General features: G+C 44.3%; 4 protein-coding genes and 1 non-coding gene across 5 annotated transcripts; 2 read left to right on the top strand and 3 right to left on the bottom strand.

Moving 5' to 3' along the window:
• Positions 1-1,029: 1,029 nt before the first annotated feature.
• F9C07_t193 lies at positions 1,030-1,110 on the bottom strand. The gene has a single exon. It is a non-coding gene; the product is annotated as a tRNA-Val (tRNA).
• A 4,367-nt stretch (positions 1,111-5,477) lies between these two features.
• F9C07_2285459 (uncharacterized protein) lies at positions 5,478-8,559 on the bottom strand. Its single transcript, XM_041293383.2, has 4 exons — positions 7,861-8,559; positions 6,512-7,630; positions 6,163-6,454; positions 5,478-6,086 (listed from the first exon to the last, which is right to left on the bottom strand). Exons 1-4 carry the CDS (start codon positions 8,109-8,111, stop codon positions 5,706-5,708), a joined length of 2,043 nt encoding a protein of 680 aa, XP_041148315.1. The 5' UTR covers positions 8,112-8,559; the 3' UTR covers positions 5,478-5,705.
• Positions 8,560-9,034: 475 nt separating this feature from the next.
• Positions 9,035-10,959, top strand: F9C07_1717278 (uncharacterized protein). Its single transcript, XM_041286604.2, has 3 exons — positions 9,035-9,951; positions 10,016-10,406; positions 10,459-10,959. The coding sequence occupies exons 1-3, from the start codon at positions 9,306-9,308 to the stop codon at positions 10,766-10,768; spliced, it is 1,347 nt and encodes a 448-aa protein (XP_041148314.2). The 5' UTR covers positions 9,035-9,305; the 3' UTR covers positions 10,769-10,959.
• Positions 10,960-11,464: 505 nt separating this feature from the next.
• Positions 11,465-11,907, bottom strand: F9C07_9160 (uncharacterized protein; the record flags this gene model as incomplete). Its single annotated transcript, XM_071511867.1, has 2 exons — positions 11,465-11,503; positions 11,797-11,907. The coding sequence occupies 2 exons, from the start codon at positions 11,905-11,907 to the stop codon at positions 11,465-11,467; spliced, it is 150 nt and encodes a 49-aa protein (XP_071364639.1).
• Positions 11,908-12,700: 793 nt separating this feature from the next.
• Positions 12,701-13,942, top strand: F9C07_9159 (chaperonin 10-like protein; the record flags this gene model as incomplete). Its single annotated transcript, XM_041293393.1, has 5 exons — positions 12,701-12,820; positions 12,874-12,896; positions 12,952-13,068; positions 13,124-13,683; positions 13,737-13,942. The coding sequence occupies 5 exons, from the start codon at positions 12,701-12,703 to the stop codon at positions 13,940-13,942; spliced, it is 1,026 nt and encodes a 341-aa protein (XP_041148313.1).
• Between the last annotated feature and the right edge of the window lie 912 nt (positions 13,943-14,854).

Below are 14,854 nucleotides of genomic sequence, written 5' to 3'. Positions count from 1 at the left end.
TTGTTTTGCTTGTTTTCCCTAATAGACTCCATATGTGATAAGGCGACATAATGGGGCCGTTTGGTTTTTCGCGGCTGTGTTCGGGTGGGTTTGGTTTTGTGTGCGCTAGCTAAGGTGAGGTGAGATTGAGGGGTTACATTTGCGAGTTCCTTATCGTGGTGGGGAGGTGATGGGATGATGGAAGGTGGGATGGTGGTTGTCTCGGGTTGATTAGGGGTTTGGGGGTTTTCTTTAGGGAGGTTTTGTTCATGGGTTGGTTGTTATGGTGTTTTTAGTTTCTTGTTGGTTTGGGTGATACTGTTTATTTAGTTTGTTAGGGTAAGGGCTGTGTTTGGGTTGGTGTTTGTTGGTGTATCAGGTTCATTTTGTTTGTTAGTCTGGGAATCAGATAATAAGATTCAAAGTTCAACGTTGGATTCTGTTTGTCTGCTACACAGATTAGCGGCTTGGTCAGGAACACGTTAGACATTGTTGGTATGACTTGTGGCAGTGAAGGGTAGAACAAGGGCTTTGGTCTCTTGTACTCTGTGTTCGTGTTTCACCAACTAACAGCTTTATGATGGTTTTTCACCTGCGCAAGTGCTTATTTTTTGTGTCGTGGAGATTGATTGTTGCTGTTTTGCGCGTGTTGGTTAGTTCGTTATGGTGGTTAAGTCCTGTCGCTATAGTACAGGGTTGGGCGTACCTTCTATTGTCACAGCTGGGGTTGACAGTTGAAAGTGCTTGGTTCTATATTTATTGATATTTGGGATAATAAAGGTAAGCAATACTGCCATACTTTGTTCCTTAGAAGGTAGAATGGTAGATAATTACTAGTATTTTATGTAGTCGAAGATACTGCCGATTATATATCTTGCCCGGTTGACAATGACAATCGCAAACACAAAACTGGCTATTCAGCTATGCGGGTAAATTTTGATGTATTTGGTCGAAAATCAGGAACTCGTTTGATTTTAAGTGCTTCAGTGAGAAAGAAATAAAAAAAGAATCAAAAAGAGAGGCCATCAAAAAATTGAAAATTAAAAATAATGACCGACGCAGGGATCGAACCTGCGATCCCTTGCGATCGCGAATGTAAAGCAAGTGCCTTAACCACTGGGCCAGTCGGCCAATTGATGATGTATTGTTCATACTTAAAAACCTTATATTCTTGGTTTTATTTTTGTGGAATTAACCAAGCAACCAACATGGGTACGTGTCGTTGGACTGACTTCATCATTCTATCGAGTGGTTGTCGCGTATGCACCAGTAAGAGAGAGGCAGCAAGTTAAGGTGAGTACATCAATGACACGGGCTCCCGTAGAGCTCCAATGAGTGAGATATCAAACTATCACGTGACAGCAAACATAATTAATAAGCGGGAACTATTAATACTGTACAGTAATTTATTTTCCTACTGACTTTCTTTCTACTTCGCAATATTCCTTGGAAAATCAAAGTAGTTACGAAGCAGTTGGAAAGCAGTTTCGACATAATTATTTTTTTTTCTCTGGTTTCATAGAGTCTAGCAATTCTATTAGGGTGGATGGACTTCTTGGTTCGCATCTTGAAAATGACCCCGGTATTGGGGTAACGCTAACTAACTACTTCGGAAGTAGTTTCTAATTGGTTGCTAAATACTTATACAGGAACCAACTTGTCCCATTCCACTCACATATGCTAAACATCGTGCTCTTACGACGCTGAAGCTTGAATATATCTATGATCTACCAGAGTATCTAACAAGTCATATCCATGGATATGCATATGTTGTTTCTGCAAGGGGGCGATCTCAAACTGAAATGGAGCGAGTTGTGCAGGAGGTAAACACTTACTAAGTTATGTATAACGAGTCGCTATTAACTGAGCAATGCTAGATTCGATATGCCAAACACCTGTCCAACAAGCAGAAACGACCAGTGTATTGCACTTTTTTCAAATGCCAAGTTAAGAAATGAAGCTGGAAATGCTCGGGAATCTACGCATGTGAATTCTTGAATCCTTTGCTTGGATCGCTTCATCATACTTCTGTAGATGAAAGTATGCTACAGGAAATTCAAAAAGCTCAGAGTGAGACTCAGATCATAGGGAACAATCTTGGCAAGCGAAATGCGTACAAGTATGTCTAACACCCTGAAATACCTATAAATTAATTACTAACTACGTATAGTTACTATCGGTCGAAGGTGAATCTCTTCAAAAGAGGTCATTCCTGTATCGACCAACTTCCTACATGTAAGCCGGTATTCAGGAGATCTAGTCAAGTGGTAAGCTTCGAGTGTCCTATAAGTGACTTTTAAGTACTCTCTAACTGCTATAGAATCCTTTTGGCGAATATACACCCTATATTGGCTGTACAAACGACTCCTCTACTGTTGTAACAAAACACCATAGGGGAGTAATACAAGGTCATATAGGTATCGACCTACATTTTCTTGAAGATCTTTTTAACAAAGGGATCTTACCAGCCACTGAAGATTGTGGTGTTTTTGCGCCTCTATCATCCCGACAGAAACAATGTGGTAGGTTACTTAGTACGGCTTTAATGACCGGTTACTAACTACTTAAAAGATCGAGATCATCCTCAAGGACCAGGACGATTAAAGCATACTACTTGTGAGGTTGTTTTCAATGGCCTAGTTCCAGTGGATATCAGTCAATGTCCATATATCTTATTTACATCGCATGGTGTGCATAAACATCCACCACCGCCATCGACTAAACCACGTCATATGAGTCAAGAGAGTAAGTGCTTTGATTCATTTTCAATATTTAATGAGTCGTTATTAACTATATTAATTATATAGCGAGTCGCAAACGCCGACGTTCTTCATCTTCTAGTGTCTCTGAAAGCCATTCCACTTTACCACAACCCCCGTCATCTCAGAGAAGTTCCAGATCCTCCTCCCGATCTACTTCACAGAATGATAACGAGTATGTCTCTAAGTATCAATTGCCTAAATATACTTACCAATCAATTAGATCCATAAGATCCTCTCAGTATCCTCGCCGTGTTGCGTCACCAAATGCTTTGACTTCAGAACAGAGACGCGAAGAGCTTGAGCTTCGAAAGCTTGAGGCATATCGTAAACAAAGGGAGGCAGAACTCAAGCAGTTAGAAATTGATAACGAAAAACAAGAGGAGGAAAATCGTTTAATGCGGCTCGAGAATGAAAAGCTGTGGCTTAAGCTTATGGAGGAGGGGATTCCATTTTCAAGGTCAAGAACGTCAAGAAATTAGGTAATATTAAGTGCTTAAAGAGAAGTTGAATAGCAAATAAAAAGAATTATCAATATATCCTTATAATACATTATATAGAGTAACAGATATAAATTTGTTTCCAACTTAAGCCTGCTTATAGCTGTTATTGATTACATGACCACCAGAAACTTGTATCAGATACTTCTACTCGTCTGACAGAAAAGACGACCCCGGTTTATTTGAAACCACCATCAAGGCTAATACTAAAGCTTCTTCATCCTGTCGCTGTTATTTTTATGCATCTGGACCCCATATCCTGTACGCAAGGTGAGACGGAGGGGTGGGGTAGACACCGAACAGTTAGACCGCTAGTGAATAACAAGGCTTGCAGATTATCATTTATTTTACCTATTAGTTAGATCGATTGGGGGTCATCTGAGTGGGGCTATGCTCTTGTTCGATTACGGAGTACCGTCGCGCATATCAGAGATGCATAGTATTGGAAATGCACATCGGCACGTGGGCGTTCTACTGGAGGGAAGCAGAGTGGCTTAGCTTCTACTTCAATAGTATCTGTGCGGACACGAATACCTCCGATTACACCTGACCAAGTGATAGTTTACATTACTATCGAAGTAATATGAGCAAGGTGAGTCGCATATATCGGTTAACTCATTTATCCAACTAGTACTTTTGTACCGGTGATCGGCCCAGCCCTTCTAGAACGATCATCTGGGTTTACCCGTCGGTTAATAGGCTGAAGTACTACATATTTCTGCTAAATACTGATCTATAGCATCGCACTCGTAATCATAGAGAATCGGCGGTGTATGGAGTGCGATGTATCGGATTTTGCGAGTGCATTGCCTTACAAATCCTCTTATTATTGTTGCCTTTTTATAAAATATATGTGAAACTTTCCAGCGTTTCATTGTAATAAGGTTAGTTTTATATTGGATAAATGCTCCTTTAACGCGCTGAATGGTGATGTATAATAGCATCGTTTGATATACTATTAATCACTATGGCAATTCTGTATCATCCCACTGAACTGTAGCTTACCAAGGAGAGTGAATGCACACGAAGACCATACTATCCCTTTCACTATCTCTGTAGCTAGCCGGTTAAAGATGGAAACCATAGAAGAGGTAATGGTAATTCCCTAACATACATATGTTTATCCTCAAAGTCATATTTCATCCCACTACCCTCAAGCCCATAATATCGATGGCGTTCACACGACGCTGAAGTGCGACCGAGGAAATTCGACAGAATAAACCAAAGCAGTATCTCATGTAAACGCATACTCAATGGAAGTTGGTGGAAGTTTGTGGAGGCCGTAGTGGCCGGTTTTCTGATGATTCCAACTTTCAAACATATCTCTAAGTCTCGTATAAAGACGATCTATGTCACTATTTACAGAATGGTCTCCGCTTCCGACTATCGCGCTGTTAAAGGTCACTAGGATTGCGGCCAAGACGCGAAAGCTTAGCTCGTTATGTCCATATTTGAGGATTTAAATGGAAGGAGAAGAGCAAGTATCTCTATGGATATATACAATCCAAGACAGATCCACATGGGAACAGACGCTCCAACATTCGTATATGTCAATGGTGCCGCAAGTGAGTCAAGCCTGCCGGTGGCCCGATGTTCAGTCTACATCACCTGGGATGTATATCTATATTCCAGTTTAGTTTCAAGTCATAACATGGGATTAAGAAGAATTGACTTGCGCATAAAAGCAGCGCATAGGGCAGTATCCCCAAAACCGAACATGCAAGAGAAGCGAGATTCTGTGTCCCATTTATGATACTGGCGAAAGCCCAAGAGAAAGCAGCTGCGGCCGCAGCAGTAAAGCAAAAGGCTGACATATACCCTAAGCGATGAATAAAAGCGACACATGTCGTGATAATTAGTCCGAAGATGCCAATAATGGATGAAATAGCAAGATCTCGGTGTATCTGGTTGCAACCAGAACCAACCCCGCCCCCCCCCGGGGAGGCTCCCTATGCAGATAGTATGGAACATTGTGTAAAGAGGATATATTCCGAAATATCAGCAACAGAAACCTGAAAAGGAGAGTATTTTACGTGCTGTCATCCATGCTAGGATCGACGTCAATACTGTTGTCGGTTCTGCTTTAATCGCCATTCAACTCGGCCATGTCAAGGTCACACGAATTCCAAACCTCACCACTTCTACTCAGTCTAAAGGTCTTACTTCTTAGTTGCCCTTGATGATGAATGGGTTAGTTCCATCTTAGACCCAGATGATATGGTTACTACTTATAAGTGATTCAGAAATATCGCCCATCTTGCAGACATTTGATTAAGCTACAAAAAGTAACACATGGAATCTTAGATCGCTTTTGTAGAAACAGCTATAATTGCTTCAGAGAACAAAGTCAAGGAGGGCCCGGCTCGTGCTTCCTCTCTAAATATTATATGACCGACTCTTAGCCAAAGCAGAGTATGCGAACGTGCCAACTTCCAGTATTTGCACGTCTGAGAAATCAATTCTACACTTAGACATGGCTTCGTCCAGTCCACTTAAGGTCATCCGTCCAATCAATTAACTCGCTTCCAATGTTATTGTTGCCTTTCGAAATCTCAGAGCCAGGGGAAATGGTCGATGAACTAGTACCGGAACTGAAGCCAAGGGTGTATATCTGCTTCGAATTTAGAATATCATTTAAGGCGCACTCTAAACTCCGATATGTGTTGATGTAGAAAAGTTTAAGCTGATCATCAGCATGGTACTCTTGATTCAAGGAACTGATGAAAGCACTGATATTGCGTATAAGCTCCAATGGAGATGGTAAATGATCTTTTAGTTCGTTTTCTCCACTGTGCTCCTTCAAAGTGAGGATAAGGTACTCGGCACATGGGACACCATATAATACTCCCTGTAATATAAACAGAAGCGTCTTAGTATATTGAGAAGCCATGGCCACTAGTATATGTGGTGGACAGAAAACTCACAACGCGGATACGTTCCAACGGACTAGTCTGTGCCCTCATCTTCGGTGACGCAAACAGGCTGATCACTATATTGAGGGTTCTTTTGCAATGCCAGAGAAGCTGAGGTCTCGTGCTCTCAATAGTGCCACCGAGCTCTTTATAAATAAGATATTCACCCTGAAGATAATCCAGGAAGAGTAGTAGCTGGGGGAAGGAAGTCATGTAGGGCATCGCCTCGACCTGGTCGGTGTCTCTGTAATGCAGCTTGTTCGGCATCTCCAGCCAAGCGGCCCTATAGCGCCGAGATAAATCCCTAGAAAACCATAAGTAAAACATAGCGAGCAACGAAGAGAACGAATTCATAGCTTACTCTAGCTTTGGGGGTCTATCGGCAGTAGACGCTATGAGGGATAATTGAAATAGCTCATCTCGAAAAGCGCCCAAGATATATCTGGCGCGAATATATGTAGCTGGGCAGGTATACCCGGATTGGTTCCAGTCACTGCTATGCGGATGTAGCAAATCAAATCCCTTCATAAGAAGCTCATCATCATCGATATCAAGCGGGGTTTCAAAATCCTGCGGGAGGCAAGTAATTCGCGGGACTTGACCGTGTAGACTTGCCAAACTTTTGTCTATCCAGTACGCAGAAGCTATAATCTTCCTTCGTGTCTGGGTAAAGATAAAGGGAATTCTCGCGCCAAGCTTGACTATAGTTGGGTCTAGGACTTCAGTAGCCAAGTCGCTTAGGCGCTGCCATGCCTGATGACCTAGAACAATAAGCTTTCCATAGAAGTGTAGTGATGCCTTCAGTGCGGCTATGATGGCTTGATGGGTGTAAATGGCGAACTTACTGCAATCGCCGTAGAATTGTAATGTGAGGGTCAGACTTTCGTGCAGCAGCCATAGGAGAACCTCACTCGCAGGTGCATATTCTTTACATAGTGAGATGCATAAATTACTGCAGTACACCATTGTCGAAACACCTCCAGCCTTGTTAGCCTCATGAGCCGCTATAAGCTTTGCGGCGAGACTGTCATCCGCTGGTGAGTTTAACAGAGCAAGGGCGGCCCATGTAAAGAGCAGCCCCAGCGCTTCCCAGCGTAATGCAGGCCCCGTGAACATTTTGCAGAACGTATTGGAGGATGTATATACCTCTAGCTCTAGTTCACGACATGTATTTCCGGTGATCAGAATGGACTTTGCAAGTCGATCTCTGGTGCTCATTTTTTCGATCGAAGGATCCTCTTCTAAGGACGCGATGGCCGTTTGTGCCAGAAAAGCCGGGACTGGGATCATATGGCTCCGCAATCGGATGTACCGTTTCGCGAGCTTTGCAAGGGCTGAAATACCATTAAGGCACTTTAAGAGTGCAGACCCTTGTTGAACGTCTGTGTTGCATATGTCGAGAATGGTGGGTGAGCACGGCGGGGAGTTGGCCCGGTATATACCACTAGCCTGGGGAACCAAGCCACCTTGATAGACTTGTCTTTGAGAAATGAGGTCAGTATTAACCTCTTATAAGCTTATACGGGGCCGTCATGGTTGTAGAAACCCCTTCCCTGATATTCGACCCATTGCCTGCCAGGCCGCTCCCCTTTTCTTAGCATACTTTGCCAGCCAGTCTCCAAGGCATGTATGCCACAATCTCGAATACCCCAGAACGTCCAAAGCCAATCATATAACCCGAAGAATTAAAAAAGAATGAAACACACGTACATATCTTCAGTGATACTGCCCCTGTCACCCAAACGAACTGTAGGGGATGCGATGAGCTGCGATAGTCTTTGAGGATCGTGATGACGATGCCGTCGTGAATCTGGCCGAGCCATTGGCGCTGGATGATATATACAACTGGTGATCATACCACGATATTGACATCTTCGACAAATAGGAAACTCATGGTCACATTTGATCTTCGACTTCCGACACGGTTCGCAGGAGCCTCTCTTGCCATTACGACGGATCATTATATGTTGGCCCTTCAGTCGTATGTTCCTTGACGGGATCGCGATAAGAAGATTAGATTTTGGGCATTGTAGACCCCAAATGGATGGAAGAAGATCGATGAGTTAACGGGCTGGATACATGACAATGTGCACTTGTACAATTAGGCATCCGTGCCCTGGAAGGCTGGCATTAACCGTGACGGGTATTCACTCGCAACAGCCCTTGAATGCATGACACTTTGACACCGGGTGTTGGGAACGGTCGTCCGGTATGTCCGATCTCTACTATGTAGCTAGGGCCCATTCGTGGGTCTCACTTCGGTTGTCATGTTCGGTTCTTGAACCCAAGACCAAGCCGTTTCCAGCTAAACCTTCCATTAGGGTTCGGATCCCAGCGGTACGGAAGCTTGCGGCCCGCGGATAGTGAAACACTATTTTCATAGGCAATCTTATAATCGGTAGAAGATCCTCTATACTACCTCTACAGACCTATGCTTTCAACTAGTCTAAATTGAAAGGGAAGAAGTCATACGCGCTTGTATTCAGAAGGGATATTTCTAGAAACCGGATGTATTACGAGGTGGCTAATTTAACGGATATATTTTCCGGTTCTAGGGTGGGTACTCACTCGCCTGGCTGCGGTCTGGATCACAATGCGACGGTCGCATTATAATAATCTAAATATAAGTTACGATCATACTCATGACCTATGAGGCTTCGATCCTCAGCCAGCCACATTAATGATAAACATGATCTAACCTACAGTCTAACATGCCGTAGGTAAGCCAATGTGAACTCGTGGGACTCGATCATGACTGCATTGAGGCTGGCTGAACCAGCGTAGACGCAGTATTACGGCATGATCGGTGGCCTAGACAGGCAATCTTTTGCTTTTTGTGACAGAAAGCCATGGCTGGTAGTACCACGGTTGACTGGACTTTTATGTACGTGCTTCTGCAAGGTCTAGGAATGTTCACGGACCGCCGCGCCTTGCTTCAAAGGCAGGTGCTGGCGACTTCCTACAAAGTGATCGGCAGTTGAGACATGAAAGGGGGCTATTGACATGGAACGAGTGAGACTGTTGTCTTAGAAGCGCAATCGCCTGAGTGGTAAGAGAAATAAATGCAGGTGGCCGATTTACGATTTACGATACATACAACATGTCTCCATTGATTGCCAATACGCAACGGCGCTGTGACTTACAAGAACCTCTAAATGGAGCCCCGGCAAACAGGATACCAGTCGATCGGCAATGCTTCCCAAGCTAGCGGTTCTTCTATTCCGCATAGGGGTCAATCACCTGATGATTTGGAAACAATCTCCGCTGCCTATCAGGTTCTGTTCTACATTAAAAGTTCTGCCTCATTCCAACAACTCCTAGACTCTCTCCCACCAGCTACCCCCGGTTTTCTTATGAAGCCACTCGTCTGTTCCTTTCTCGCCTACTTCACACAGTTGCAGTCTCATACATTTCTCGGGCAAGTGAGTACTTGGGGGTTTGATACTGTGGAAAGAGTGTTTCGTAACTCCAAGGTTTCTCCGAGATGGCTTGCCAACGACATCGGTCCCGACGGCCACACTCGACAAGATCTAGATGATCAGGATTGCCTGCGGTGGGACGCGATTGGTATCGTATATGCTACCGTCGCTCTGTCCCTAACTGTAAGAAATGGCTCATCGGGCTTTGATAGTGATGTATCACGGCGAGACTCTCGAGCAAGGGAGACAATCCTAAAAGACCTGACTCACGCCGTCAACACATGTATACGGTTTCAGGAAATGACCGGCACCAAAACTGAACTTTACTTATGGCTCTTAATCCAAGACATCATATTGCTGATTAGGATCTACGGTGGCAAAAGTGAGTGAATCTAATCGGTATACCTGGAAAGCTTGGCGCTAATATATGATCTCAACTTCGATAGGTCGACGTGTTTGGCGGAGGTTAGGAGATATTGGAAACGTACTATTTACCATTGGGCTGCACAAACCGTCCTTAAGAAACCAGGTCATCACAGTGATGCATATCCGCCAACAGTTGTTCCTGACAGCTTATACCCTAGACAAAACCATAACAACGCTAGCGAATCGACCACCACGAATCCCAAGACAGTACTGTATGGATCTAGACAACATTATCTTGGCCTTCCAAGCAGCCGATGGGATCAGTCTCTATATCTCAACTAGGTTGAGTCACTCCCTGTCGTCCCCAGCATCACTTATAGAAAAGGTCAGTTTCGTCATGAGCATAGTACGCGAAGACGCCCATGTCGCGAGGTCGACATTACATGACAGCCCCGAAGGCTCTACACCTGAGTACGTCTCGGAGCACTTTCATAGTGTGCATCTATGAACTAATGTATTTTAGAAATATGTCCAGACTGCTAAAGGGCGTGTGGCAGTCGTTGAAAATTTCTTGCAGTGTACAACCGGAGAATTGGCAAATACAGAGGTTGCCACATCAAGGCTATATCTTATTAATAGCCTATTTGGAATACCTATACACACAAGTATACATCTGGAAGCATCTGCTACCAGGACAGCTCTACACTCTCGGGGATATGTGTCGGATAACTCTTGAGACGACGATCTGTGGTGTGCAGTCCTTGGGTAGCCTAGAAGAATACCGTTCCGATTACGCCTGGAGAGTGAGTTGCAGAAATCTCCTTCATGCCTGATACGTTTAATGTGAATCACGTACATGCAAGAGACAAATTGTTGATGAAATTCTTCCTACTTAGCTTGCTTTATACGGACTGCCAACTGCAAAGATTCTGGCTTCGCTTTCCCTTACCCACTCCGAGCAAGTAAGCCAAACCACGAGAAGATCAAATTCATTTGGCCAAGGAACCGTGATTTCGGAATTAAATACATTCTTCTCCTGTATTCGAACGGTAGTCCAACCCAACGATGCGCACTACACTGACTTTCAAAAAACTCAGCAAATGATCAACGCCTCTCTGGCTCAAGCGGCTGATCCAGGTGTCACCTTGTCATATCCGCCTAGCTATGAGTCTACAGCCCTGCCTACGTTATGATGTGGGATCGTCAGTATCAGAACTACAAATTTATTTCATCAGAAATTCGCGCGTTACATTTGATGGGGGAAATCAATTTTATTTGTTCTGTTCCTGGTATTAAGAGTACAACGTGAACAATTGCGTACGAATATTGGCTGTTCACTATTGGAGCTTTTCCTATCATTTCCGTCCGGCTAGTATTGTCGTTACCTTGGATACGCATATTTATATATGAATATGGCCGGATAGGTGATATGTCTTAATTCACTTCAAAATACTTTCCATTTAGTCTTCACTGTGGATTGTTCACGGCACCAGCCCAAATTGTGAATTACGTCGTAAGGCATCAAGAACTCAGACACCGTCCACCACTGTGGCCGCAGCCAGCCGATGCTATACCAAATCTTAGTAGAGATACAGGATTATCGTGGGTCGCTAGACTGGTTAGACTATCTTCAGACTGACTATAGAAGATGACACGACACTATCTGCAGGCCTGTGAGAAGCCACTGCCTCAACAGTTATGTGGTTGAGACATTTCCACGAGCCGGAATGTTTCTATGGTTGTGGGGGGTTCACCCTTCGTTTGACAAGGGATCGCCTCCCAGCAGTTTGGAAAGTAGTGAAGAGTTAATTTGGCAGCTGCACTTGAAAGACGTGTCCTTGTTTAGGATGGGTCGGCATACCTCATCTCTCGAATGCATCACTCCACCATGAATGCGCAAGGGATAAAGCGGGACATATTTCCATGTTTCGTAGCCAATGCCAATTCTCTTTATGATGGCACATCGTGGCATAGCACTGAGGAGGGAGGATGTCAATGCCACTTAGATATCTGATGTTGGTAATAAGGTAGTCAAGGCGCGACCTTGATGTCCATGGCAATTTGGCCGAGCGGGATTGAGAGAGAGAACAATATCTTGTAAAAAGTGAACCCTAAGATTATATCCACACAGTGCGATTCCATAGACGATATCAACATGGTGAGCCATTTTTGCGCGTTTGCTTTGCGAGCCCTAAGAAGGTCACTGTCATTCTACCAGAAACTGCGTGTCGGAGCTGACCATTGACAATGTTCTCCGGGCTTTCCTTGTTCTCTCTCTCTCTCTCTCTCTCTTCATATTTTGATTTTGATTTTATTTTATTTATTTAAACTTAACTAGATGATCGTATCTTAAAAAGGAAATTGCAAAATGGAGAGTATTCGGCGGCCACATGGGGTACTATCGGACTTAAACATTAAAGCCGATTTCACTTCGACTAAAGCACAATATCATACGTGCTAATGAACGTCGGTCTTAAGCTTGAGAATCAAACTCAAGGCTTTTGCCCTAACATCGATTGATATCCTAACTGGGATAACAATTGCGCCATTTAATCCATGGGGGCCAAAAAGTATCGTTTGTCATATTACCAACCTGCTTATGAGACTCAACTGGAATTACTAATTGTTGTCATAGTTAGCCTCATCTACTAATTAATAATTGAATTTCTACTCTATTATAAAAGAGCTTGTAGTACCTTAGAGGTAGTCATTTTTTCTGTAAATAACGAGCATTACTGTCTACTTTACTTACTCTCATATTCATCATGTCTCTGAACCAAGCTGCCTGGTTCGATGCCGAAGGCCAGCCCTTTCGGGTTGGTCCTGCACCGATGCCAAAACCTGGCCCTAAGCAACTGGTAGTCAAGAACCAAGCCGTGGCTATTGTGAGCATGATATCTAATTGAATGTCCATATATGTACTAACCACTCAACCTAGAACCCAGCGGACTGGAAAATTCAGTAAGCAATTGACAAACGCCCAAGAGTTTAACCCGCACGCCAGCTAACATATTAGGGCTGGTGCACCTTTCATTAAGACATGGCCGATCGTGATCGGAATCGATTTCGCAGGAATAATTGAAGAAGTTGGTGAAGAAGTAACCCGTTTCAAGAAGGGTCAACGTGTCATTTCGTAAGCTTCGTCATAGGGCTTCTACTGCGCTCATGATTACTGACATCGTGTATAGGCACTCCCAGTCATTAAGAGACCAAGACCCAGCAAAAGGCGCATTCCAGCTCTATCCTCTGGCTGAGGAAGTTTTCACATCTGTGATTCCGGATTCCATGAGCTTCGAGCAAGCTGTTGTGCTACCTGTGGCCGTCTCGACAGCGACAGCCGGTCTTTACCTTCCTAAATATTTGGGTCTTCCTTACCTGCCATCATCAGACCCTAAGCCCACCGAAAAGGCACTCCTCGTCTGGGGAGGGGCGTCCTCCGTCGGTGCAGTCACTATCCAATTCGCCGTTGCTTCGGGACTGAAAGTAATCAGTACTGCCTCGCCAGCTAATCATGAGTTTGTCAAAGCCCTAGGGGCTAGTGCCGTGTTTGATTACAGATCCCCGTCTGTAGTCGAGGACGTTGTCAAGGAGCTTGAAGGCAGCGATCTCGCTGGAGTCTTTGATGCTATCTCCGAAGAACCCAGTTTTGAGCCGATCACTGAGATCCTGAAGCGTGTAGGCCGTCAGGTTAAGGTTGCTGCTGTGCAAACTCGTCAGAAGCCATCGGAGGGGTTTGACCCCATCTTTGGTATGTCTTATCCCGTGCCATCACATAGTTGTACATATCGCTAATCTCTCCAGTATTCTGTTATGAAATCGCCACAACCCCGAACGAAGAGATGGGAGAAGCTATTTGGGGGAAGTTTGTCCCCGAGGCATTGGCCAGTGGACAGTTGCAGGCAAAGCCTGACCCTGTGGTTGTAGGTCATGGGTTGAGTGAAATCGAGCATGGGCTGAAGGTGCAGAAAGCTGGCGTTTCAGCGAAGAAGATAGTTGTTACTCTCTAGGTGATTGGCGCTCTAATTTGTTTGACGTGAATGATACTAGTATAATATCGACTCTCCCTCTGATATAAATGAAATAATTAGATGCACTATTTCCTCATTTGTATGACTATGAAAGCAAACAATATCTTCTTTACACTCCACAGACTTACAATAGGTATCAGTCTGCCTTGTCCTCCGGCCATGCAATCAAGTTTAACGAGTCTATGACCCGGGCTTCTTATCCCACTCAACAATGAATGCTCGGACCTCCAAAGCTGTCGTGTAAGGTGATCTAGATTGACCGACAAACCAATGTTCTATGACTTCAAAGACAACCCGAAGGATAAGTATGAGCTTTTCACGCAGTGGATTCATGGTGTACCCTGTGGTCGCACAAAGACCAGTCTTCCAACTACGACTCCGAAGCTCGATAACCAAACAGTAACGAAGGCTATTAGGGATCTGTTTCGGCAAGGACGCAGTGTGCTAAGGGCTCGGGAAAGGTAACCTGATCTGCCCATAATTTTAGGTCGTTAGCATGGAGAACGGTTCTATATAAAAGCTCCGTTTTCACCGGGAGCCTATGCTCGAGGCATCAAACACTACCTGAATCAAATCTTGGGGTGGTGAGAGATATACCACTCCGCGACAGGTGTGCGACGAGGAGGCAACCCTCACCCATCCTTTTACACATTTACATCTATTTTACTTGTGGGGTTCTCCTGTTATTGAGATTTGGCATGTTTGAGTGCTTATAAGCCATTCACTAGCGCCAGCCATGCGGAAACCTATATCACTTCCCGACCGACGCGTTTTCGACTCAGTCCAGAGCGAAGCATTTGCTTGACTGCCTAGACTTGCTATTCAGTCATCGATATGGATCTCCAAAAACACGGAACATCGATTGTTGCAGCTTCTCAGAGCATGGCCAAT

The sequence above is a fragment of the Aspergillus flavus genome, chromosome 5 (genome assembly GCF_009017415.1).
Source record: "Aspergillus flavus chromosome 5, complete sequence".
NCBI lineage: Eukaryota > Fungi > Ascomycota > Eurotiomycetes > Eurotiales > Aspergillaceae > Aspergillus > Aspergillus flavus.
This window is presented reverse-complemented; position numbering and strand designations above follow the sequence as displayed.

What these genes read in the sequence shown, in the direction of transcription:
- F9C07_2285459 (XM_041293383.2), bottom strand. Translation starts at nt 8,111, where the DNA reads ATGATCCGTCGTAATGGCAAGAGAGGCTCCTGCGAACCGTGTCGGAAG. An exon ending in GGCAGTATCACTGAAGATAT is followed by an intron (nt 7,631 to 7,860) that starts GTACGTGTGTTT and finishes CATTTCTCAAAG; the next exon opens with ACAAGTCTATCAAGGTGGCT. An exon ending in GATAGACCCCCAAAGCTAGA is followed by an intron (nt 6,455 to 6,511) that starts GTAAGCTATGAA and finishes ATGGTTTTCTAG; the next exon opens with GGATTTATCTCGGCGCTATA.
- F9C07_1717278 (XM_041286604.2), top strand. Translation starts at nt 9,306, where the DNA reads ATGGAGCCCCGGCAAACAGGATACCAGTCGATCGGCAATGCTTCCCAA. An exon ending in TAGGATCTACGGTGGCAAAA is followed by an intron (nt 9,952 to 10,015) that starts GTGAGTGAATCT and finishes CAACTTCGATAG; the next exon opens with GTCGACGTGTTTGGCGGAGG. An exon ending in CCCGAAGGCTCTACACCTGA is followed by an intron (nt 10,407 to 10,458) that starts GTACGTCTCGGA and finishes AATGTATTTTAG; the next exon opens with AAATATGTCCAGACTGCTAA.